Source organism: Triturus cristatus, chromosome 1_1 (assembly GCF_964204655.1).
Source record: "Triturus cristatus chromosome 1_1, aTriCri1.1, whole genome shotgun sequence".
Taxonomy (NCBI): domain Eukaryota; kingdom Metazoa; phylum Chordata; class Amphibia; order Caudata; family Salamandridae; genus Triturus; species Triturus cristatus.
Genome location: NC_140579.1, coordinates 95,198,612 through 95,225,689, shown reverse-complemented (window position 1 = coordinate 95,225,689; position 27,078 = coordinate 95,198,612). Strand labels below are relative to the sequence as shown.

At 46.1% G+C, this 27,078-nt stretch overlaps 1 protein-coding gene across 1 annotated transcript in view; it reads left to right on the top strand.

Moving 5' to 3' along the window:
• Positions 1–27,078, top strand: part of LOC146869600 (E3 ubiquitin-protein ligase TRIM39-like) — a 100,418-nt gene that overhangs the window by 8,529 nt on the left and 64,811 nt on the right. The window contains exon 2 of the mRNA XM_085608304.1: positions 24,543–24,638. Within this exon, the coding sequence (XP_085464430.1) occupies positions 24,543–24,638 (96 nt within the window). The remainder of the gene's footprint in view (positions 1–24,542; positions 24,639–27,078) is intronic.

Genomic DNA, 27,078 nt, shown 5'->3' with positions numbered 1-27,078 from the left:
ACAGGAGGAAGAAAGCCAGGAGTTAACCAGCTCGGCCTGTGATTCTAAAGGGAGATCATTAAGGGCCGGGGCAGAAGACGCCAAAGTGAGAGAGAGGGAATCAAGATCAACCTGATTCCAGTTCCGGGCCACACGGTTTTTGGGAAAAGAAAGCTTGTCAACCACACCCAAGTGAATAGAAAAAGAAATGATGGAATGGTCCGACCAGACACAGGGAAGAATAGAAGGGGATGAGATAACCGGGCGTGTAGACCAAATTTGGTCCAAAATGTGTCCTTGAACATGGGTGGGGGCTGTGACATGAGATGTGAAGTTCAAACAGTGAAGAGTGGCGGAGAAATCTTTGGAGTGAGAGTCTTCCCTAGCGTCTCCCGGCCAAAAATTGAAATCGCCGAGCAGGAGAACAGAGGAGTTATTGACCACCAAAGTGGCCAATAAGTCCTGAAGGGAAGCAACAAAAGAGGGCATGGATTGAGGGGGACGATATACAAGAACAACAGTAAGAGGGGCAGAAAGATTGAGTGAGCGGGCCACCAAGAGGTCAACGTTGGGTATAGGAGGGTAGGTAAGGAGTTGAAATCTCTCGTACATCTATATGTAAAGGGGAGTGACCATAATTCATGTAGAAACGCAGTCCCCAGTTGTTCATATCTACCCAGAGCATAATGTTTCATGCACAAACTAAATTTAAACAGTGGAAAAGGTAATGTGATTAGGCCGTGGATAAGCCACACGGCCAAATTCAATTCCGCTACGGAGAAATGTAAAGGTTCTAACTTTTCAATATGCAGTAATGAATATGTTGCATCTTTCATGGACATTAAATTGTTGTTTTGCGGTAAGGTTAAAGGGAAGAAACAAAGATGACGTATTCATGTAGTCCCATGGGACCTTCCCTGCCTTTAACGTTTGCAATGTCCATGCAAACTGCATAACAGAACGCAATTGATTTTGACCATGATACAACACAGACATATCATCCTGTACAATATCAACAATAGAAGAAACCATGTTGTCTAACGTATAAATTCTGGAAGAAAGAGTGTTAATGCTATTATCTATAACGGCTAGTACTTTTTCCATATTGGCTTGATCAATCGCTCTCCATCTTGACGCAGCCTCAATTTGTGACAATTTCCATACTTTGTTGTAAATAGCGTACACCTATCTTTTGGACCTGCCACCCACAGGACCCTTAACCCCTTCAGTGCCCGCCCCTTTCCCCGCCCAGTGCCGGCCGTTGCATTAGCGGGCGGGGTCTATGACGAGCTGGACTCGTCATGGGCACAGCGCCACCGCGGCCCATGACGAGTCCAGCTCGTCATGGGCACTGAAGGTTTTAACAAAATCATTCAAATCTATTTTGTCATGTAATTTTGATAAATGAAGTTTAACAGATGCTAAGGTGGAATGTTGCAGCCAGGATTGACATAACTTCCCTACAGAGTAGGTAGTCACTGTATTGGAGGACTCAAAACGAGGGTCTACGCATAGCTGCATATACCCAGGTTGCAGACCCAGAAATCGATGTTGACAGGAATCTGAACTCCTCTGCCATATTAACCATCCTTCTGGACTGAATATAGAAATATTGAAAGATGTATTCGCGATAGAGAACTGCAACGCATCAAGGGACAGATCTGTTTGGTTATCCCATTTCGGATAAGCACGAAGATCCGGAATAGAGGGAAAATTTAGTTTTTTCGAAGTAGCCAATCCAAGACAGGTGGTTTGGAAGATGGTTGAATTTAAAAACAATATATGATTTGGTATAAGGCAGGCATGATGCAAAGCTTCTTTTCCTTGAACCTGCCACGTTTGGAACCCCAAACCGATTTAAGATCAATAGTAGCCTTCCACAGATCATAACCTTTGATTGACAACTCATCCATAAAGGATTTAGAATATAATAATTTGGTGTGTGTCAGCCTTACCTTTGAGGCAGGCTCAGCCGCCACTTTAAAGAAAAATAAATGTATTTCCCTACCAATGTAGTCGAGCTACCTAAAATTGGTGTTGGACAATGTTCCCATTGGGTAAAATTTACAAAATTTCGAAACGTATTTGTTTTATGCAGGAAATGATTTCCATAATGTTGAAAACAACTGTTCCCCATAATTTGCAGTGTCTGAATACAAGTCTTCAGCATCAAATGCGGCATAATATTTCAAATCCGAAAACAATGCTTCTATGGCATGAACGTCCCAATCATCAGAACGAATATTTTGTTTAACCACATCACCCATAGAAACTCGAAATACATTAGGTACTGTTGCAGGGATTCTGCTTATGCACAGAACTATGCGCAGGAAACCAGGACCTCAGAGAATTGTGGTGTACCAGAAACTCCCCTCAGGATCAAGAACCTCTTATCCGACTAGCTTAGTGTCCCATTCGTTATCCGAGATTTAGCTCGGCGGTCCCAATGTAAAGACAACCCAGAACAAGCGACTTAGATATTCTCAGGAGTGGTGGGAATCCGAAATACCGGTTTGTATCTATATATCAGTCCACAACAGAATAACAAAGACACGGTAAAGTTTAAAGAGTTTATTTTATAAACCTCGCGTCCTAAGATGCAGTACTTTGGCTAACATAAGCAGACAAATGGTCAAGATCAGAACCATCAGCATTGTTACAATACCATACAGAATGAAAGGAGCAATCATTACAATAATGACAGTGGAAAGCAACCACCCTCCTTTCTCTAACAACTAATAGGTTATTATTAGACTAATGGAAGGTCTCTTAGGCTTGCATGGGGGACCCCATACCTTATGGATCAGCTTAGTGGAATCACATCACAGGATCAGCTAGGCTCTCTCCTGCAACAGCTCTTCGTTTCGAATGCCTCTAAAAACATGCTGCTCTGTAATATTAAAGGACTCGTCTTTCAGGTATTGGCAGCTGCATGCATGTTATGGCTACTAACCACTAGGGGCGCACTTATCAAGAACGCAGAGTTCAAGTTGGAGAGAACGGAACCAAGGGCATGAACTATAAGTCCATATAAGGTAAGTGTAAAGTTCGAAAGGAGAGGAAAAAAACAGAAGAGAAAATTTAAAAGAAAAACGATGTTTCAAGGAAAAAAAACATGAAAAATGGGGAAAAAATGACATCGATGGATGCACCAGAACTGGACATTGTTAAAGAGTCAATCCATCAAGGTATAAGCACAATAAGTTGCAACAGCCTCCAAGAGGAAATCATTGGAGCGTTCCACAAAAGTATCTGCCATCCAATTTAGCAAGGGAAAGGAACACACGTGTTCATTTATAATTGGAGCTTCCAGCACCACACGAGGACAACAGGCAGGTTCCTCAACATAACTTCGTTCCAGGAAGTCAATAGCAGCCTCTCCGATGTCCCAATTTCCAAGGACTCCATGTGCAGCACCCAAGGCCATAAACCCAACACCAGAACAGGCAAACTCATGAGTCACTAAGGGGCCCATCAGTTGATCAAAATCCGGGGCAGGTGGCACCAAGTTTGACAGGCACAAATCCAGAGCCCACTGGAATGGACAATCCAGGCAGTGAAAGACTGGTTGCACACAAGTAAAGAATGGAAACCGGAAGGACAATCCATACGCGACGCTTAAGGTCGCCAGGGGTAAGGTGCCATAATATTCAAGCATCCAGTTACGAAGATGTAGCAGACGGGGCATGCTGTCTTGTAACGCAAGGTGTGCAGCCATAGCGTAGCGCGCAGATCAACAAAAGCACCCCAGCTACAAGAGCCAGGAGCAAAGGAAGACCTCCGAAGACACTGGATAAAATAGAATGAAAAAATGCGGGGATCACACCAAAAATAGTTTGGAAAGATGTCACGAGGCCGGAGCCCACAATTTAAAAAAAATGTGCCAGGCCACTCGTAGACGAGGCATTAAAGATAGTTTGTATCAAGGTCCCAAAATGCAGGGGGAGGTCAGTATTCAAAAGCGCCTGCACCTCCGTGCGGGTGTTTGCTACGTGAAGAAGAAATGTTTCACGGGACAAAGTCAAAGCAACCTCTTTTTGAGACAAAAGAGCCCTTTTTCTGCTCATCTTGTTTAACTCTGCTTTCAAGGTTGGAATCGAAGGCCAGATGGAAACATCGAGCCGGCCATGCGGGGGTGGGAAAAGGACATTATTACAGCAAACTACACGCTGTGAAACAGTTACTATGTAAGGTATTCCTTCTAGCATCCCACAGCAAGCTTCATTATTTAAAACCAAATAACTACAGTTGGCAAGCAGCGTAAATGAAGGGGTTATAACTGGCACCGGAATACCCTTCAGGACGCAAGCCAAATTAGGAGCGTGCATATTGCAAGCGCCATGTAATTGTATGTGTCTACACACTACAGAATGATCAGGGGCAGAAGTGCACTCCTCACCCTTTAAGTAAACCTCCTTGCCCTCCCGCATGCATCTATATGTGAACGGGAGCGACCAAACTTCGTGCAGGAAGGCAGTACCAAGTTGTTCATATCTGCCAAGCGCATAGTGTTTCATGCACGAACTGAACTTAAACAGGGGAAAAGGTAACGTGATCAACCCGTGAGTAAGCCACACAGCCGAGTTTAATTCAGCAATTGAGAATGGCAAAGGTTCTAATTTTTCAATGTGCAGCAATTTATAATAGCATCTTTCATGGACATGAGCTGTTGTTTCGCAGTCAAGGAAAGAATAACGATGAAACATTCATGTAGTCCCAAGGGACTTTCCCTGCCTTGAACGTTTGCAAAGTCCATGCAAACTGCATAATAGAACGCAACTGATTCTGGCCATGATACAAAACAGACAAATCATTCTGCACAATGTCTACGACAGATGAAACAATATTATCTAAAGTATAAATTCTGGAAGACAAGGTGTTTATGCTATTATCTATCACAGCCAATACCTTTTCCATATTGGCCTGGTCAATAGCACGTAATCTGGACGCAGCTTCAATCTGCGACAGTTTCCAAACTTCGTTGTAAATAGCATACACCCATCTTTTGGACCTGCCCATCGCAGGACCCTTAATAAAATCATTCAAATCTATTTTATCGTTTAAACGTGATAAATTAAGTTTAACAGATGCTAATGTGGAATGTTGCAGCTATGACTGGCATAACATACCCACAGAGTAGGTAGTTACAGTGTGTGATGATTCAAAACGAGGATCTACTCTAACTTGAGTATACCCAGGAGCTAAAGCTAGAAATCGACGTTGACAGGAATCTGAGCCAGTTTGCCATACCAACCACCCCTCAGGATCTAATGCTGAAACATTGAAGGTGGTGTTGGAAACGAGGGACTGCAACATAGTTAGGGACAGATCTGTATGATTTTCCCAATTGGGATAAGCACCCAGATCCGGGATCGAGGGGGAATTCAATTTTTTAGATATAGCCAATCCAAAACAGGGGGTCTGAAAAATAGATGAATTCAAAAATAACATGTGGTTTGGGATAAGACAGGCACGATGCAAAGCTTCTGTTCCCTGTACCTGCCACGGTTTAGTTCCCCAAACCGATTTAAGATCGATAGTAGCTTTCCATAGGTCATAACCTCCGATAGCCAATTCGTCCATAAAGGACTTGGAATATAACAATTTGGTATGTGTTAATCTAACCTTAGAGGCAGTTTCAGCCGCCAGTTTAAAATAAAGAGGTCGGACTAGACACACTAAAATCCGAAAAATATGTGAACTTGTTCACTAACGTGGCAGAGCTGCCAGACAAAGGGGCCGGACAATGTTCCCATTGTGTGTAATTAACAAAATTACAAAAAGTATTTGCTCTGTGTAGGAAATGTGTGCCATAATGTTGATAGCAAAATTGTTCACCATAATTTGCAGTATTTAAATACAAATCTTCAGCATCAAATGCAGCATAACATTTCAAATCAGAAAACAGTACTTCAATTGCTTGTACATCCCAATCATCCGATCGGATGTTCTGTTTAACTACATCACCCATAGAAACACGAAAGACATTAGGCACATTAATCATTTCAGTGGGACCATGAATTTGAAATTTAACAGCATCCCAAGCGATCCCATCACGCACAGGCCAGGCGGTAATGTTCACAAAAGTCTGGTCACTTTTCATGATGTGAGAAGAGGAGTGGGGGGCCAAAGTTCCATCAATGAGTCTAATTGTAGACCTTTCCTTAAGGTAGTTTCCATTCACAAGGCGAAAAAATACCACCACGAATCCAATGGACATAAACAAAAACATACTTTTTTTAAAAACTTATTTTTATTGGCATTTGTTAGTTCTTTCGTTACATATCAGTATTGGATCACAATATCATTAAGCACATGTTTTCAGTCAGGTGAAATCAATCTTGATATGTATAATTATCTTTACTGCAGTTGTGTGTAAGGTAACAGGTGTTTGCCGAATAAAAGATCAAACCAGGGAGGGGGGGAGAAAACTAGGAGCAGTCATGGACTATTAGAGAAGGGTCAGCTAGACTATATCACAGGTGATCCGTAAGGTGACCGGTGGAGCTGCGCATTGGGAACCCCTGGCCGCAGTACGACGAAGCAGGCGGACATACAGCATAGGCGCAGACCTCGGGGCAGCAGGGATAGGAACCTAATCACTCCAGGGTGGGTGTACAGTATTAGGGGGGAGTGTCCTCCGGGTGGGTGGGCGTTGCGCTCTGCCGCGTGGCAGTAGGGGTGGTCACGGTCGCGTTCCGATCAGTTAGGGGCGGGACTTGTTTAAACTGATGCATCAACAGCGCCCATTCCAGGGAAACCGGGTTTTTTACGTGTGCCCTTCGCCTCCTCTTCCCGCAGGGTATCCTCCTCAGCCGCAGACCATTTGAGTTAAACAAAAACATACTTCTGAGCACCAGCCAAATGTAAGTCCAAGGGGCAATCAAAAAGTGTCTTTTAAACCAGACAACAAAAATAGAAATATTTGAGGGGGAATTGGAAGTCATTGAGTTAGTGTCAAAGGAGAAACGTGACTGTGTAACCGTCGTTGACTGTAAAACCGGCAATGTTACATCTGCAGGATAAGCATACTCAGAATCTTCAGGCACACCACCAACGGGTGGTAGTATCAAGGGATCAGTAACTATATGCATCTCGATGACAACATCAGACAAGGTGGTAGATGCTGGAGCCAAAACAGAATTTCTCAGCATCGCAGGGCAAGAAACCGCTGAAGTCATGCTAAGAAGTATCAGCCACTCGCTGTAGTTTGACATTGTCAATAGAGATGTACCTGTTATCCTTGCGACCAGGAAGAGGAGGTAAAATGACTGTTCTTGTACCCTGCACGCCAAGCACTGGAACCGGTGCACGATAAGAGGGGCGGAACTCCTTCTTGTTCTCCACCTTCTCACGGACCAGGTCACCAACTCGAGGTAGCCAGCCGACTATCGGAATCTGAAGCGCCGCATCAGATGTGGAGGGCAAGTGTGCCTTCGATAGACTGTCTCTGGCTTCTTGTAGATTCTGCAATACAGCACAGTGATCATCTACGTCAAAGGGTGCGGCAGACGCCGCCATGTCTAGACCATCAAGGTCTGGGACAAACATTCTTATTCCGAAGAGCATCATGTATGGGGTCCGCCCACCCAGAGACCTTCTAGGGAGATTATAAAGTGCACGTTGGACGTTATACAAATGGGCGAGCCAGTGCCCAAAACACGTGCTGTCAAAGATTGCTTTAAGTCACGGTTCATTCGCTCCACCACACTATAACCCTCAGGCCGGTAGGGAGACGAAAATTTGACTTGGACCCCCAAATTTCTCATGGCCCCCTTGTAAGCCTTAGAGGCGAACGCAGGGCCCTGATCAGAATGAAAGGTACCACACGCAAAACTTCCCACAAAGACACGCAAATCCCTGATGACAGTCCGTGAATCAGCACTCCTTTGTGGCCATACCCACAGAAAACGTGTGCACGAATCCACTGCAACCAAGATGTACTTGTACGCAGTATCAGAGGAAAAAGGACCGCACTGATCTAAATAAACACACCCAAGTGGTTTATTAGATATGTACAACGCAGTTTGAGGTGGACGCGCAACAGTTGAAGGTTTAATCTGTTGGCAAATGTCACAATCAAGAACATAAGCACGCGCTTGTTTATATAAACCGAACCACCAGTAACGTTGTTGTAGCAGAGATACAGTAGCTGCAACGCCGGCGTGGGCAGATGCCAAACCCTCGTGAGCTGCTAGTATCCAAGATGGTCTGCAGTCCGCGTTGGGAATCAATCTGTCACCAACGTCGTTAATCCTTACTAAAGGGACGTTATCAGGACTTGAGTGATAAAAGTAACGAGGAGGGAAACCTTTCGGGTAATTACTTCCCTTCTCTGTAGCAGCAATGGCTGCCAAGATGTCATCATCAATCTTACTTTTGGATCTTGTAACTGCTGCTACTAAATATGTTGCCACTGCTGTTTTTGCTGCCTCGTCAGCTAAGCTGTTTCCGACAGCATGGACACCAAGTCGTTGGTGACCAAGAGTGTGAATAACATTCACGAGTGGGAGACGTTCTTTTAAATTCTGCCACTCGAACCCAAAGCATTTTATGCTTAATTGTGCTACCTTTGGTATCGCAATATTCATTTTGAGACCAAAAATATAGATTGTCATTGTATGACTGGACACAATAAAATGAGTCACTCACTATAAGAGTAGTGACCCGGGGATCAGCAAACTCCAGTGCAAGCACCAGAGCACGAAGCCCCGCCAATTATGCGTTACAATCACCCAATGACTGCGTATGCACATCAGATTGGAATTCACCATTTACGAATGTACCCACCACAATTGCGCAGGCCGCTGAATAGGCATGCTTCGATCCAATCGCCGGCTGCGCCGAACCGTCAGTGTAAATGACACAATGGTAATCTTCGAGCAGGCGCAAAGACAGAGGAGCCGGATGAACAAATTCATACTGTAAGTACTCCTGAGTCTGTAATGTGGTGTCAAAGATGTAGGTGACATCTGGCGATCGTCAAAGTCGTGGCCCATTGTATCCACCGTGGATGCAAAGCTTTAGAATTAGGTACACTCGCTTTCGTCACCGCCTCAAGGGCAGGATATGGTGTCACAACCAACATGCGCTTTCCTTGGGACAGTGCGCGTTCTTTAAGGATCGCCATCTGCACTGCTGTCAGAACTTTCTCGACTGTGGAAAAGCGCAGTTCAGCAGAGGTGTACAGGTGTGATTTGTACGCAATGGGGACGGTATCGCCCTCATTGAACGTTAAGTATGTGAAACCCACTGCGCCCGGTAAAATTCTTATTACCAGGTTAGTGCGGTTATCACGTGTCAGTAAGTATTTTGAAGCAAGAAGATCAGCCTGTAGAGACTGCAAAATAGCTGAATGCTCTAGCTGCCAGCTAGATTTTGAAAAAGTAGGCTGTACCAAGGCATAAAGCGGCTTGATACGCTGGGCATAATCAGGAATGTACGTTCAACCGAAATTTTGAAAACCCAGCAAAGACTGCAATTTTTTTCAATGTTGTAGGAGCACGCAGGCATGCGCACTTCTCCAGAAAGTGAGGAGCCAATCCTCTACCTTCATTGTTGAGCTCGTAGCCCAAAAACAACACTGTATATTCTGCAATGTGAGACTTCGCAAAATTGAATTTGTAACCGTAGTCTGCAAATCTCACAATAATATTGTCAACGCGACTTAGATGCGGTGTCAACTCGTCGTCCGTGAGATAGATATCATCGACATACGAGTACGTATCCGGGTCTATTCTTTCCAAAAGAGAGATCACGCGTGCGGCAAAGACGCCAGGGCTGTTTTTATAGCCCATGGCTAATCTTGTAAACAGTTTTTGTTTGCCGCCTGAGGTAAACGCTGTCCACTGACTACTTAGTGAGGACAGGTTATGGCTGTAAAAGCCATTGGAAATGTCAAGTGTGGTTTTAAATCTCTTCCGCACGAGACTGTCGACGAGAGCCGAACTGTGAGTATTCTGTACCGCGCATGTCCGGCAATGCGAATTTAAGTGCCGGTAATCCAAAACTAAACGGTACGACCCGTCAGGCTTCGTCACAGTGAATAAAGGGGTATTCATAGGGGATACACAAGTTTCGATAACACCCTGATATTCCAATTGATCAAGGATAGCTGCGACGTGCGGTCGAGCTTCACGACGCATAGGATATTGGGGTTGGGGCTGGGGCATGGACCGCAATGGAATCTCATGGCAGGGGGACAATTTATCCCATCCCACCTGAGTAATGATACAATGCCGGTGCTAGCACCAGTGCTCACTCCTCAGCGAACTGTTTAGCCTGGTCCTTTAGCACTGTGTGCGCAAAGGACGGGAGGATTACCTCCTCCCCTCTAGGAGCATCTAAAATGAAAGCTGGTGGCCAATCTGCCTCCGCCAGGAGGATATCATAGGAGGTAGTCAGATTATCCCAAAAAATCCCTTTTATTGTCCGTTGTATGTCCCCTTCAATGAGTAGGACTATATCATATAATCTGTCAGGGGGAGCCACTCTAGTGTCAGCAGTTTCAACAGTAACAAACGTATCAGTTGCTGTCGCCGCCAGAAATGGACGCAGAGCTTGTCGCACTATGGTAACTTCCGCTGCGCTGTCTAGCAGCGTTAGAGCCCATGTCAGGTTCTGAAGCTGTGTCCGCACTATCTGTGGCATACCTCACTGTTAGTGCAGCAACTTTCTTCTTTTGAAACGGGGTCTTTGACGTGCAAACTCGTCTTGCTTGCCTTTGCCGTCAGTCTGCCGGGACTGCTCACGTACTTGTGGGGCACCCCGACCCTTGCCACCGCCTCCGCCACCGGACTGTGAAGTCGATGTTTCCTGTGAAGAACGAGGAGAACGTTGTTCAGAAACCTGAAATCGATCAGGTGACTTAATAGTAGCACGATCACGCAGATCATAAGTTCGTTCACTACCTGACTGAACGGGAGAGGCAGGGCGAGACTCCTGTTTCTGTTGCTGCTTCCCCTGTTTCTTTGCGCGGCAATTTTGTTTTGGAGAATTAGGGCGTTCGACCTTACCCGACGAGTCCGCCTTTGTTTGCTGTTTGGAATCAGGAGTTTTCACAGCTGGCTTAACACCTAAGGCGCTACGACCAACCTGTCTATAGGCATTCGCGATAATTTTCGCGAACTCCGTCTTCGTCTTCCACCTCGGCTAATTTATTAAGCACTTGGAATTGCGTAGCATCTCCTTTTAGGTTGCCCAATATCATGGTAGCAACCACATCGAACACTCCGACAAGCCGCATTCCCAATTCAACTGCTGCCTCCGCACCGTGATTTTCCTGAACACGTTTAATAATGGAGGGCAGCACCGACAGAGACGGAGTGCCGAAGCACTTCGAATATGTCGCAGCAAAGACCTTGCCCCAGTTTTCACAATCTGCCATATCCGGGACCAGGTCTTTCGGCAAACTAATGGTAAGTATCCTGTGTTTCTCCACAGGAGTTGTATTTGGATAAACCGCTTCCAGTTGGTCAAATTTCTCAGCAAGCCAATAAGGGAAATCATCCCTATTCTGGGGGCACTTGCCTACAACCGAATTAACCATAACAGGACTAATGACCACCGCGTGGTGGTCCGTTGGTTGTCCCGCAACAACAGGTGCCCCCACCTGCACATTGCGTGACACGTACTGCACTAAAGCCCTATGAACATCAATAAGAGCTGTGTGCAGTACACGCAACTCAGCCACCGCTACTTGAAGGTAGCGGGGATGAGGCATATATCCGGCTAGTACCGGCCATGTGGCCCTTGCAATGGACAAAGGGCCCATTCTCGCCGGTATAACCGCATGGGGAAGGGCGCCATTAAACCAAATACTATGCTGCCAAGCAGAAATTGGTATTTCCTGTGTCCTGTACGGTGTATAGGTGGCTGGTATTTGTGTGGCCGTGTAAGAGTGAAACGTATTATCGTCCTCACTCACCGCAGGCAGAGTCACCCAAGAGTAAAACAACTCATAAGGATAAGATGCATTGGCACCTACCACAAAAATTACAGCCATGCCATCGTCCGGCACCCCATACTGCGTCAAGTGACGTCGTAGAGGCGTGCGGCTATGAGCCGCTATATCGACCGCCATAAGGACAAATCTACACTGTGATTTAGTAGTAGCACAAGGGTTCAGAAACCTTTTTAATGATCAAGCTTGAAGGAACCTATTACGATAGTAAGAGGTAGGTCTGAATCCGTCACTCCTGTTATCCGGAAACAAGAGTGAGGGTGCCGTGGACTAATATAAGCACTACTAAGACGTTTCAAATCAATAGACCAAACGTTAGGTGTGCCATGTTGCAGGGATTCTGCTCATACACAGAACTATGCGCAGGAAACCAGGACCTCAGTGAATTGTGGTGTACCAAAAACTCACCTCAGAACCCAGAACCCCTATCCGGCCAGCATCGGTGTCCCATTCGTTATCCGTATTATCACGGAGGTCCCAATCAATAGACAACCCAGAACAAGTGACTTAGGGTACTCTCAGAAATGGTGGGAATCAGAAATACCTGTTCGTTATTATTCTCATATCAGTCCACAACAAGAGTAAACAAAGACACGATAAAAATAAAGAGTTTATTCTATGAACCACGTGTCCTAAGATGCAGTACTTTGGCTAATACAAGCAGACAAATGAATAATATCAAAACCATCAGCATTGTTACAATACCATAAAAAATAAAGGAAGAAATCATGTTATAAATGACAGTGGGTTTCAACCACCTCCCCTTCACTAACAAGCTAATATAATTAGACTAATAAAAGGTCTCTAGGCTTGAATGGGGAACCCCATACCTCAAGGATCAGCTTAGTGAAGTCACATCACAGGATCAGATGAAGTCTTCTCGCAGGAAAACTCTTCTTCAGAATGTGTGTTAAACATGCAGCCTGCAATATTAAAAGCCCTCGACTTTCAGGTATTCGCAGCTGCGTGTGTGTTATGGCTAAATAGTGGGCCGATCAACCTGAACTCAAAAACATGCATTGTCTAGCAACCCAGACTGTTTCTTTTACACAATGTTCAGACCAAGGTCGCAGCGCACGGCTAGGCATGTGAACCACAGACAGTTCTCATGTGAAGAAAAAGTCGAGCAAGCAGTTTTCAAATAATAACATGTAACTGCAGTGTCGTGTGCAAAAGCAGCAAATGCGGCAAGATGGCTTTCAGGCTTCTAACGTGGCTATGCTAACTTAGCAATGTATGTACGTATTAGGGTAGCCTTCACTTCGCCTACCCCCGATCCACCCCCAGCCTAAAAAAACACCGTCTGCCCCCACCACCTCCTGTTCTTTTTGTCTCCCTAGGTGAGACTTACCTTCAGTATTTCTCTCTGTGGTGGTGCCGGGGAGTCTTTGGTTCTTGGATCACAGACTCTGCGGGCGGCGATCCTCCAGTGACGCGGGTGCCTCCTGAGTCTCCTCGTTCTCGGAGTGGAGCACTGGCATATATATGGACGCAGTCACGGAGTCTGGCAGTCCTTGTGAGGCTGGGACTGTGTTTCCTGGTACGGGCGCGGTGCTGCCGGATCGACGGGAGCAGGAGCGTCCCGGAGAGCTGGTAGGACGTTTTCTTTTAATGTATTGCGTCGTCTTTTTTTTTTTGTTTGTTTTTTCTTTTTCTTTTTTTACTGATTGGATAGGGGTTTTGTGGCACGGCCTCATTGGTTTACTGCTGGGTTTCACTACAGCTATTTATCAGCTGCAGTGTTGGTGTAGTTTATGCTGATGCCATGGGTCGGAAGAGAATGTTTAAGAGGAACAATGTCGTGCCTTCTTCCTCCTCCTCCACATCGGATGTGTCTCCAATTCCCCTGAAGAGGCCGCGGGTGCAAGGCCGTGATGGGGGTGACGTGCCTCTCCTGTCCAAGAAGGAGGGTCGGGGCATGATTGAGACTGCTGTTTCCAAAGCCCTCCAGGCTCGTCCATTGCATGTTAGTCTTTCCTGGCCTCAGACAGTGGATTGCGGAGGTGAGTTGTCTTCTTCGGACAGGGAGGAGCCTTCTACCTCCTCTGGTGGGAAATATGTCTCCAGGGAGGAGATGTGGGGCGTTTTAGCTCATGTAGAGGACAATTTAGGGTTTCCTCCTTTGCAGCATGGCGAGGACGGAGGGACCCTTTTTCCACAGAATGGGCATGCCTTTTTAGGGCCCAGTTCGAGAGATGGTGATGAGGGAGTGGAGAGAGGTGGACAAGGTTCAGGTCCCTCACTTTCTCCAGAAGCTATATTTGGTGGAGGGGGATGACCCCTTGCCCCACACTGTGCGGTTGGACTCCATTCTGGGTACTCTGATCGGTAAAACTGCCATTCAGCCGCAGGATTGTACCCTAACGGATGCCACAAATAAAGTGTACTAAGGCCTTAAGAAGGCCTCTGCTGCAGAGAACTTGAATTTGAGGGAAAGCCTATATGCTTTTCTGCTCAGTACGTGGTGCAGGATTTTGACAAGATGGCCATGGCTGTGCAGGAAGGTTCAGAGTGTTCTGAGCTCCAGGCTGCCATGGAACAGCAGGCTAAGCTGCTGGTGGACATTTCTTTTATTATTCGAGCTTCAGCTATGTGCACTGGGGCCTTGGTGGCCGCCGAACGTTGCTTATGGCTCAGGCAGTGGAAGGCAGGTCCTTGGGAGAAGGTGACATTGCTGAAATTTCCCTTTGAGGGTCAGGTTCTCTTTGGGAATCAGTTACCGGCCATGATTTCTAAGGCCTTCATGGAACAGAAGCATGTCTTGCCTTATATAGGTGGTACTTCATCGTCTAGTAAAGCTTGGAATAGGTCCTCCAGGACATCCCCCGAAGCTCGAGTCCCGTCAGTCTTTACGGAGGAGAAGATACCAACCTCGATTTTTCTCTCAAGTGTGCTGCCTCTACACCTGAGAGGTCTGCCAAGAAGGGCCCCTGACAATCGCAGTCACGAAGGATCTATGCCTGTAGGAGGCAGGCTCAGGCATTTTCTTCCAGTTTGGAATCTGAATGTTTCGGATCGCAGGTTCCTGAAGACTGGAATATGGTTATAAGATCGATTTGTGGCAGGGTCCCTCAGATATGGGTGGATGGCTGACTCCTGTTCCGACTGCCTGTCTGTGGAGGTTGGCACTGTTGGAGGGTCAGGAATTTGCGTGCCAAACGGACCATTTGCAGGGTGTGGAAAGTCAGCACAGGGGCCTACTCCCATTTGTTCTTAGTACAGAAGGTCTCGGGAGAATTTTGGCCCGTTCTGGATCTGAAGTGGGTCAACTCCTGGGTTTGAGCTGTTCACTTCTGAATGTTGACCATTTAAGCGATTTATCCCACTGGTCAGGCTAGGAGAATTTTTGGCGTCCTTGCAATCCTGAGGACGTTTATCTTCACGGCCTCATCTCAGCGATTTCTGAGGTACGTGGTAGGAGGAGCCCATTTTCAGTTTTGTGGTCTTCCCTTCGGCCTCAAGTCCTCTCCAAGGGTCTTTACGAAGGTGCTGGTGCCGCTCAGGACTATCCTTCATGCGGAAGGTGTGTTCGTTCATCCCTATTTGGTCAATATTTTGCTGTATGCAGCGGAGGAGCCTCTGTTGCTCGCTCAGGTCGAAAGGGTCTTGGTGGTTCTTCAGGGAGACAGGATTTTGGTGAACTGGGAACAATCTTCTTTGGCCCCCCATTCAGGGCATGGTCTTTATCGGGGCTCGTTTTCAGACACTGGACTGCCGTGTTACTCTGTCTGCAAGGCACCTGCTCTCCTTGCAGGCACAGGATTTGGCGTTTGTCCCAGGAAGCTACTGCGGCAGCTGAGTGGTTGAGGATGCAGGGGCATTTGGCTTCTGGTGTTTCGTGTGCCCTGGTACCGGTTTAACCTTCTTCGCCTGGCCAACTGCGTTGTGACGGTTTGATCTCCAGGGGCCCAGAATCTGTTGGCTCCACTGCAGATGACGGACCGGATCCGGGAGGAACTCTCCTGGTGGCTCTGCCAGCATCAGCTTCTGTCCGGGATCTCGTTGTCGCCCCCAGCTCCACTTGTGGTAACTTCAGATGCCAGCCTGTCCAGTTTGGCAAGTTAAAGGATGCTGGTCTCTGCTGGACTCCCGAAGGTCTTCGAACTGGAGGGAGTTACGAGCAATTTGGCTCCCTCTACTCCATTTTCAGGATTCTCTGCGGGGTCAGATGGTGGTGGTTGGGACGGACAATCTGGTGGGGAAGTCATATAGCGGCATTTTCCTGTGGGCTCAGGACTGGGTTCTGGGGCTGTCTGCTCTATACATTCAGGTGTGGATAATGTTCGTGCCTGACTGTTGAGCAGGGACATTCCATCGTCCAAGGATTTCTCCCGGTTTCCCAGTTTGTTCAGCAAGATGGTGGTTTGTTGGGGCCTCCTTGTGGTGGACCTGTTTTCGGCCCCGGGTAATGCCAAAGTGGAGCGTTTTTTTTTTTTTCTCTGGGTCGGTGTCCCCTGGCATGAGGAGTCAACGGCTGGACTTGTCCTTAGCCTCAGGACCTCCTTTATGCTTTCCCTCCGTTTCAGCTGGTCCAGGCCTTTCTTGTTCAGGTGGCCTTGCGCAAATTGGTTTCCTCTCCTAGGCTTGTTTAGTTGTGACCTGGAGTGGGCTTAGCCTTTGGTCCTGTCACCAATGATTTTTCCAGGTCTTTCCCTGGGCACCTTAAGGAAGTTGCACTTGACAGCATGGCGGTCGAACAGCGGGGCTTAGTTGGTGTGGGGGTACCTGAACATTTGGCTGTGACGTTGCAGGCTACTCGGCGATCCTCTAGTCTTATCTTATACTAGGCTTTGGAGAGCTTTTTCAGCCTGGTGTGCTTCTAAGGAGGTTGATCCTATTGAGGCTGACCTCTTTTTGGTTATGCAGTTCCTGCAAGATGGGGACCAGTTGGGTTTGTCGGTTGCTTCCCTGCGGGTGCAGTGGGTGGCCATTCAGGCATCCTGGCGTAATCTGCAGGACGATGGGGCCTGTTCATTCCTTTCCCTGTTGGAATTTGCAGTTGGTCTTGGATGTTCTCTCGGGTCCTCCTTTTAAGCCCCTTGAGGGGCTGGCGTTGAAGCTTTTGGCTTGCAAGGCTTGTTTCTTGGTCGCCATTACTTCGGCTAGAAGGTTGGGAGAGTTGGGGGCCTCGTCCTGTAAGCATCCGTTCTGCAAGATCTTTTCGGACTGGGTGGTGCTGGTACTGGTTCAGTCCTTTGTCCGTAAGTTTAATTCTGCTTTTTCATCTCAGTCAGGAGGTGATTTTGCCTGAGTTTTGCCCTAATCCTTACTCGGCTGAGGACTGTCGTTTGCACTGTTCGGATGTGCGGCGGACTTTGTTGTGGTATTTACATGTTGTGGAGTCCTTCCCGAAGGGGGACGCTTTGTTTCTGAACTTTGGTCCGGTTGAGAAGGGTGAGAAAACGTCCAAAGCTACTTTGAGTCGTTGGATTCTTTTGGTTTACAAGGTGAAAGAGGTAGATCTCCTGTGGGGGTGCAGGGGCGTTGTACAGGCAGTATGGCGGCTACTTTGGCTGAATTATAGGGTACCTCTGTAGTGGAAATCTGTAGGGCAGCGACTTGGTCTTCCCCTTTTGTCTGCCACTATCGCATTGCTGGTCTGGAACGTTTGGATAATGTCCAGGGCCACAGGGTCTAGTCCTTTATGAGTGTTTGTATTGTGATTTGGGCACGTTATTCAAATGGTGTTCTTCTTCACTCGGTTGTCAGTCTCTGTTTTTGCTTGCTATTTCCTCACGTGTTAAGAAGGAAGGCGAGAGAGGGATGGGAGGTAATGCGTCCAAAACGTACTGATAATGGCATTACTCCTAGTTGTGCTCCCTTGCCTTCCTTCTATGACCTCCTGCTATCCCGGTGCGGTCCAGCTGAGTTCTAGGCTCAGGTTGTTTACGTACAGCAGGTGGTGGGCGGTGTTTATTGGCTGGGGGTGGGTCGGGGGGGGAGGCAGAGGGCCTCACTTGTTAAGAAGAAAGGCAAGGGAGTAGGGCCAGGAGTAATGCCATTATCTGTATGTAATGGAGCATTTCCATACATTGTTTATGCGCTATATAGTTTTATCAGTAAAACTACATGTTAGTGGGAAAGTGTGTGGCCATTTCAATGGAAAATGTGCTGTCTGTAAATGCGGTACCACATCAGGCTTCAGTAATATATTTATGAAGAGTGAGTCTTTTAAACATGACCTGTGAAATAGTGCCATTTGTGAACTAAGAAACAAGCCAGGGATCATGTGTACCCTCTATGTGGGCTTGATTCTTATTGTAATTGAACAAACGTCTAGTCTAGTTAATAAAAATAGTTTTTTTTGTACAGCATATTTGAAGGTGCTCTTTCGTGTGATAATGAAGAAAAAGGTGGCTACATTAGACAAAATATTTGCCTAGAACCACACAATTTGAGATCAGTTAAGGGGTTCAGTACATTACAGTTAGGTCAAGTAGATTATTCAATTAATTAGACTTGCAGGTCTAGTAAACCTTCTATGATTTTACGAGGCCTGCACTCTGTGAGACCTATATAGGAATGTGCAAAAGAGCACACCATGTGTTTCAGTGCTGAGACCACAGGCATATACCTTGCGGTACACAGATGGCTGCAGAAGATCAGAAGGGATGTGTGTGTGTGTGTGTGTGTGTTTTTGTGATGTCAAGCTATACTCGAGGGATTCAGTATTGCAGTGCAGTGTGTAGTACATGAGCAGAAGAGCCTTGGGTGAAGAGGTGCAGCAATGCAGGGTGTAGCACACAGTCATACGGTTATGGTACAGATTCTACACCCAGCTCACCGGGGGCAGCAAATCCCCCCCCCCCCCCTTACCTCTACGAGCCCCTCAGCCATTGCCTGCTTTACCTCTACCAGCCCCTCAACCATTCCCTCCTTTACCGCTACCTGCTCCTGAACCATAAAAACTCTTTACCTCCCTTTCGTTACCAGTCCCTGAACCCTAAAAATAACCCTTATCTCCCTTTACCCCTTCTCACCCCTGACCATGTGTGGGTTAGCTCGAGCTCTCTTGCTGTCTGTTCTGTGTGGCAGACCCTGTATAGATCTGGCTCCTGCTCTCTTGTTGTCAGTTCTGTGTGGCAGACCCTGTATATATCTGCCTCCTGATCTCTCGCTGTCTGTTCTCTGTGACAGACTCTGTATATATCTGCCTCCTGATCTCTTGTTGTCTGTTCTCTGTGGCAGACCCTGTATAGATCTGCCTCCTGCTCACTTGTTGTCTATTCTCGGTCTTAGTTCCTGTATAAGCCTCCTGGTCTAACCTTGTTCCCTATACTTGGAGTTTGTTTCTTTGCCAGATAAGCTGGCGTCTTCTTGTTGAGCTCTTTATAACTGATGCAGTTGGTCTTGAAGAGGATCTGGGCTGGAAGAAGGAGCCAGTGTAGGTCTTTTAATATGGAGATGATATGATTCAATTTCGTCAAGACCTTGATGAGCTGTGTCGCTTCGTGTGTGCTTCCTTTAATAGGTGCCGAGTGGTATTGGGGAGACAGTTGAGCAGAGCTTTGCCTCCATCCAAATGGAAGAGGACCTGTAAGATTGTTCTGAAGTCATCTTCCGACTTCCCTTTCTTCAAGATAGACTAGAAACCCAGCTTTCTTGGTTATGTTTGCAATGTGTTCCTTGAATAAGAGGCCTGTGTCGAAGGTGGGGTAAAAGTCTGGTTTACGCTGGAGAGCCAATCATGAAAATGGGATTGTTTTGAGCTGTTGGACTTAAAGAATAATTCAGTCTATGTGGTGTTTTGCTTCAGTGCTTTAGTTTACAAGCAAAACTGTGTATAAGTTGAGGGCAAGACTTGATTCTCTGTATGACGTTGGGTGAGGATATATTTAGGTAGCATTGAATATCTGTATATTGAGGGATCTTGATGCTGCTGTCCGAAAGAATGGATCAAAGAAATCCCTTATATAGCTTGAAGATGATGGGATAAAGGATGGAGCCCTGGGGTACTCTGCAGCAGACAGGGCATTTCTGTGATCTTGCGGGACCTATATACATGAACTTGCACCAGTTGGTGAGGTAGGATGTCACGATTTCAAGATATTGCCTGAAAATCACATGCATTTTTTCCAGGATGTTGATCACAGCTAGATGATTGTGTTTTTTTGAAACCTTTAAAGTTTACAAGAACATGCCATGGGTAGGCACGAGAATGCCACAAGTGGCATGCAGTGCCTCCCATTACGATACAGAATAAAGAGGAAGGAAACAAAGGGTGAGAAAAAGGAGGGTACATCAAGTATTAAAATGGGACTAGCTTAGGGAACACGGTACGTATATGTGGTACAGGGTAAGTGTACAGGCGCCTACGATAGCCAGAAGATGACAAGTTATGATCACGTCCTCGGTGTGAGGGTAAACTGGTTGCAGTGCGTATACTCTCCTATGCTGTGGGGAGGCACTGTTGGGCATAAGGGGTAGTGGGAGGGTGTGGCAAAATTGAGAGGTTGGAAGAAAAGAGGGCCTGTGTGTTGGGAAGCCTGCAGTGGCGCATACAGTGTCAGTGAGCCAGCAAGTGCCATCTGGTTCAGTATGATAGGGGCTTCGTTCATCGGTCAGTGTGTCTCACGCAGGGGCTTCGTTCATCGGTCAGTGTGTCTTGCGTTGGTGTGGGGTGAGAGCAAGAGATTCTAACACTGCAGTCATGAAAGGGGTTGAGACCGCCCCATAGATTTGGAATTGGTCATTCATAGTATAAGTGATTTTCTCATATAGCGCTATGCGATACAGTTTAAGGAGGCATTCAGTCGACGGGGGCGGGAGGACTGCCTCCAGTGGCGTAATGTGCAGAGTTTGGCTGTTGCAAGTGGCATGGCTAGCCATCTGCAGTCGTTATAGATCGTGCCAGTGAGGTCTCAAAAATCATGGAGAAGAGCAAGGTGGGCCAAAGGAGTAATCCGAACTGTACTATACTATCGTAGGTGCCTCCAAACATGAGACCAGTATGAAGCAAGCCAGGGGTGTTCTTGTCATTGGGAAGGAGGGCATGATCTACTACTTGGAGTGTGGCTGTCTGTGTGCAGTCTGGTATGGAGACAGATTGGTCCTCCTGTGACATATTATTCTTTCTGATGTGCTCCTTGAAGGTGGGTAATAGGGCAGAAGTTGAGGTCAGCTGGTTCCAGGGATGGTTTCTTTAGCAAGGGAAAGATATGACCTGTCCTTAGAGTTTTCCTTGAATGAGGGAGATGATGATGGTGTGGTGGAAGGAGCTCTCCTTTGATACTTTGAGCAGGTTGATGATGGATGAAGGAAAGGAGTTTACCTAGAAATATTCCATAGATCCCCATGCATGAATCAATTGTAGGAGTTCCATTTGGTGGTGAAGAAATGGGAGATGTTGGAAGTGCGGGGCGTGAAATGATAATGTTCGGTCTGATTTGGTGGAGAAGAGGTTGATGTCATTTAATTTGTCGACTAATGCAGAGACTCTAGGTTCTGGCAGAGTGTTGGTTCAATGTTTGACGGCCTTGGAGAGGGCTTTGCTTCTGATGGTTACCTCACTGATGTTGATTTTCTAGTAAAAAGCTTTAGCTGTGGTTAGATTTAGTGTGGCAACTTTACTTTGTGCCCCTCCAGTAATAGGTCTGGTTTGACTCTGGCCTGGCTCAATTTTACTGCTTGACAAGTTCACGCTCAAACCAGATCCTGCCCGTGGTATCGGGCCATCAGACTCCTCAGTCAGTGAGCCGTGTGGTCCGACGGGCTAGGGGTTCAGCTCCCACCCACGTTGCTTAGGTCAATGATGTTGCACTAAGTTTCGCCAGCAGCTGTGCGAGCGAGACAAATCTCCTGAGTGTTGCAGGTAGTCGCTTGGGGTATCCTGAAAGGGCAGTTTTGCAGACACACGATCTGCACCCAAATGGTGCAATTTGGGGACAGTGCCAGGCGAGGTGCAGGAAGTCTGCATTTAGCAACGTATGCAGTTGGTTACAGCCGCTACACCATATGTGGCTTGTTTAAATCGTGTGCTATAGGCTTGATGCAAAAAGTTTAAGTTAAGTAGTCTTAGTCGACCATTTGTCAGCTTGTTTGAAGCAATAGAGCCATTTTTGCTCAGTAATTGTGTGGCCAGGGGTGTTTACCATTTCGCTTTAGCGGTAATCAATGGGGCGTCTCTCTGTGTAGTAACGTAAAATTTACTGGTCAAGGGAGCGATGGATTGCAGCATTCAGAGTAACGAGAGCTTTGCAAGCTCTTGGTTCCTGCGGAAAGGATGAGTAGTGTGCTTCACAGATGACGTGCATTCGTATGTAGTCAAATGTTTCCACAAGTGTAGGTTGTATCTGTCTGCCGACGGTGACTGTCTATATAGGCGCCACCGGGGAAACCAATCTCCCAACTTAGTTATCTCACCCCCCCCCCTCTTATTCTATTGAGGGCCTGCCTGTCAGCTGTGATTGAGTAAAGCGGGTGGTGGGTCAGGGACTATTCCGGGGTGTATAGCTCAGGGCAGGTTGAGTGTCTTCGGACGCCCTCCTAGGCCAGTCGTGCACTATTGGCTGAGTTTAATATAGTATGGCTCTGTCGAGGTGCTCTCCCAATCAGGGCTCTCCAGGGTATTGATGTACTGTGTCTTGCTCAATTGCTTAGTGAGCCATATATGCCAGGGGGTGTATCCAGGAGTGTGTGTGTGTTTTTAATACCCCTGGTCATATGGCAACGTGAGTGTTCACCAGTTTATTCTGGGCTGGGGTTATAGATACTTTCACTTAGTGCTTTGAAAATATCACTAGGACAAAGTTTATTTTTTTTAAGTAGTTTCCCATCTAGGTATTATTATTGTGGGTTTAGGTGTAAAATACTAATGTCTTTATCAAGTAGGAGTAAGTGCCAGTGATGAAGCTAGTGTAGTGAAGAGTACCCTAATACGTACATACATTGCTAAGTTAGCATAACTATGTTAGATGTCAGAATGCCATCTTGCCGCTTTTGCAGCTTTGGACACGACACTACAGTTACATGTTATTGTTGGAAAAACTGCTTGCTCGCGTTTTTCTTCACATGAGAACCGTCTGCTGTTAACATACCTAGCCGTGAGCTGCGACCTTGGTCTGTACACAGTGTAACAGAAACAGTCTGGGTCGCTAGACAATGCATGTTTTCCACTTCAGGTTGATCGACTCACTATTTAGCCATAACACACATGCAGCTGCGAATACCTGAAAGTCGAGTGCTTTTAATATTACAGGCAGCATGTTTAGCACACATTCCGAAGAAGAGCCTTCCTGCGAGAAGACTTCATCTGCTCCTGTGATGTGATTTCACTAAGCTGATCTTTGAGGTATGGGGTTCCCCATTCAAGCCTAGAGACCTTTTAATAGTCTAATAATATTAGCTTATTAGCAAAGGGAAGGTGGCTGTAACCCACTGTCATTTATAATATGATTTCTCCCTTTATTTTCTATGGTATTGTAACAATGCTGATGGTTTTGATATTAATCATTTGCCTGCTTGTATTAGCCAAAGTACTGCATCTTAGGACACGTGGTTTATAGAATAAACTCTTTATTTTTATCGTGTCTTTGTTTACTCTTGTTGTGGACTGATATGAGAATAATAACGAACAGGTATTTCCGATTCCCACCATTCCTGAGAGTGATCTAAGTCGCTTGTTCTGGGTTGTCTATACATTGGGACCTCCGTGCTAATACGGATAACGAATGGGACACTGATGCTAGCCGAAGACGGGGTTCTGGGTCCTGAGGCGAGTTTCTGGTACACCACAATTCACTGAGGTCCTGGTTTCCTGCGCATAGTTCTGTGTATGAGCAGAATCCCTGCAACATGGCGCACCTAACGTTTGGTCTATTGATTTGAAACGCTTTAGTAGTGCTTGTATTAGTCCACGGCACCCTCACTCTTGTTTCCGGATAACAGGAGTGACGGATTCAGACCTACCTATTACTATCGTACTAGGTTCCTTCAAGCTTGAGCATTAAAAAGGTTTCTGAACCCTTGTGCTACTGATTAAACTAAGTGTAGTTTGTCCTTATGGCGGTAGATATAGCAGCGCACAGTCGTACACCTCTGCGACGTCATTTGACGCAGTATGGGGTGCCAGACACTGGTATGGAAGTAATCTTTGTGGTAGGTGCCGACGCGTCTTATCCTTATGAGTTGTTCTACTCTTGGGTGACTCTTCCGGCGGTGAGTGAAGACGATAATTCGTTTCATTCTTACACTGCCATGCCAGCAAACTATACACCATATAGGACACAAGAAATACCAATATCTGCTTGGCAGCATCGTATTTGGTTTAATGGCGCCCTCCCCCATGCGGTTTTACCGGCGAGAATGGGCCCTTTGTCAATTGCAGGGGCCACATGGCCGGTACTTTACCTGGAGCAGGAGTTCTGGCCCTAGGTCCTTCCAGATCTGAAAAGGTGCAAATAGGTGACACTCTTGTCTGTGTCCTTGTTTGTGATACTTGAGGCTGGTACTTACAGATTGTATGTACAAGTTGTACATATCCAGACTGTATGTGTGGCTGGTACAGTCTGGGCAGGTATGTTTGGTACTGTAATGATATTTCTTGTAAGAAAGACCGCACACTACTGATCTACACTTATTTCTTGCAATTTCATCTCTGCAGGTAAAACTTCAAGAGTGGCTGCGTCTTCTGAAGAAAGAGGAGGAATATATTCTGGGGTATAAAGTCAAGGAAGAGAAACAATATAAAACCATCAGAGTGAGTGCTGTGTATCTGTGTGTCTGTATTTATATTTGCCCATGTCTTTGTGTGTACCTCTTAAAGTTAAAGATGCACAGAAGCCAGTGAGACACCCTACATACTAGGTTGTGATACACACTAGGTAAATATACTGACCAGAGTCAATGCTGTTGGTCATTTGGCCTGAAATCAGCCAAGGGTGTGTCTTAGAACAAACAAAAATAAAAATTACTCAGCTTACCCTAAGGTAATAGTTACATACTTACGCAATGTGTATTAATGTATGTATTTACATGTGTGGCATTATCTGGCAGTGAGTTTATACCTGTGAGTCTATGTGAGTGTGCGGGCATGTTCACACTTATGTGTTACAGTATGTGTGCTTTGATGGAAGGTTCTGGAGTTATCTTCAGGTGTGCATCCATTCCTGTGCATCTCATTAGTTGTGTATTTTTGTGGGTATGATTAAGTGTTTGTGTGTGTCTTTGTATGTATGCATTTTGAGCATCAGAATACGCCGATGCGTGTGTGCGTGCGCGCATGTGTGTTTCAGGGATGTGAATGCTTTAGTCTGAATTTATTGGCGGTGAGTTTGTTCTTCCATATGTGAATGTCTGTGAGTTCATATATCACACGGTCTGGTGGTATTTGAGTGTGCAAATAAATGTGTGCAGCTGTATGAGGGTGTGCCTCTGTGAGTTGTGTATCCCTGGGTCTGGATATATTTATCTGTGAGATTATATAAATATGCATCTGTGTGTGAGTATGTGTATGGATGGGTGTCTGGAAAGTGTGCATCTGTGTGTTTGAGTATGCACTGTCTGGAGATGTTCACCTGGGAGTTTGTACAAACATCTTTATATGTGTGTGAGTGCACAGCAATGCGTGGATTTATGAGTGTGAGTGTTTGTGAGTTTGTTTATCCATGGACTGAAGAGTCTGTACAAGCATTTGTGTGTGAGTGTGCACATTGTGCGCATCTGTATGAGTGGGCGCCTCTGTGTGTTTGTGTATGTGTGGACTGAAGAAAGAGTCTGTACAAGCATTTGTGTGTGTGTGTGTGCGCACACTGTGTGCTTCTGTATGAAGGGTGCCTCTGAGTTTGTGCATGCACTGGAAATAATCTGATTTTGTGCAATCATTTGTATCTCTATGCACATACATATGTGCCGCTGTGTGATTGTGTACTTCAGTGGGGTTGTGTTGTATGGATCTGGAGTTATATATCAACCCTTCGGACTGAGCACTCTTGGTTTAAGGCCCTTACTAAACCAGGGTGTTAGCAATGTAATCATGCCACTACATTGCATATACATCATTGACGCGTAGAATATTTAATAGCGTTCATCTAGATCAGTGGTTCTTAACCTGTTCTCCGGGAACCTTTTGGGGTCTTCTACACCTACTGAGGGGGGTCCACGAAATTTTAGAAAATATATATTAATAAAGTGTGTGTATGTACATAAACAAGCACATTGTGTATTTGTTTAATGAAATGCTTGTTTCTCAAATTTTGTGTAGTTTTACGATTAAAATCTTCGTAATTGCTTCAGCCAGAGGCCCCCAGATTCCAATAATAACTCAGCGGGTGTTCCTGATTTCAGTAATGATTTACTGGGGGTCCACAAAAGGTGAAGAACCATTGATCTAAATATTAAATGGGAAACAGAAGCTCCAATATTGTGTTTGAGTTTCTTTCTTAGATGTGGAGCAGGGGACTTTTGATCGAGTCATATGAATGGTATATCCTACCCCATGGCATACCCATGGGTACAGAGAAACTGAAGGCATGGTCTTCTTCAGGCTCGTAGAGTGCACACACTCCATGTAATTATCTTCTGTTTAAAAGCAAAGCAATTTTAATAGCTCATTTTAACCTCCGACTTGTTCATTAGTTTCAAATCAGATGCCCTTTAATTTTGACATGTTTCGCAACATGTCCCTTCCCTTCTTCGGGAGATATACATTTCTAAATCTGAAAACAACTTGGCACAACACAGCTTTAGCCTCTGTTCTCGGACATTCTCTGTTCAGCTCAATCCTCATTGCAAGGTTTTTTTGCAGGGATCTCATAAATCGGCCACAGTTTGTGTCCTATTTTATGCCTGCATTAAACTGCTGTTACAAAAATGGGGCATAGTTGAATGTAACTCCACAGGAGAACTAGGACACATGGCCCTGACTCAGACTGGAAGGAAGGGCGAACTACGACACATGGTCCTGGCTCAGACTAGCAGAAAGAGTTGTCCTGTAACGCAACAGGGGCACATCTGGACGTAACTCCCAGGAGAGCTAGGACACATGGCCCTGACTCAGACTGTAAAGAAAGGCGAACTAGGACACATGGTCCTGGCTCAGACTGGAAGGAAGGGCGAACTAGGACACATGGCCCTGACTCAGACTGGAAGGAAGGGCGAACTAGGACACATGGTCCTGGCTCAGACTGGAAGGAAGGGCG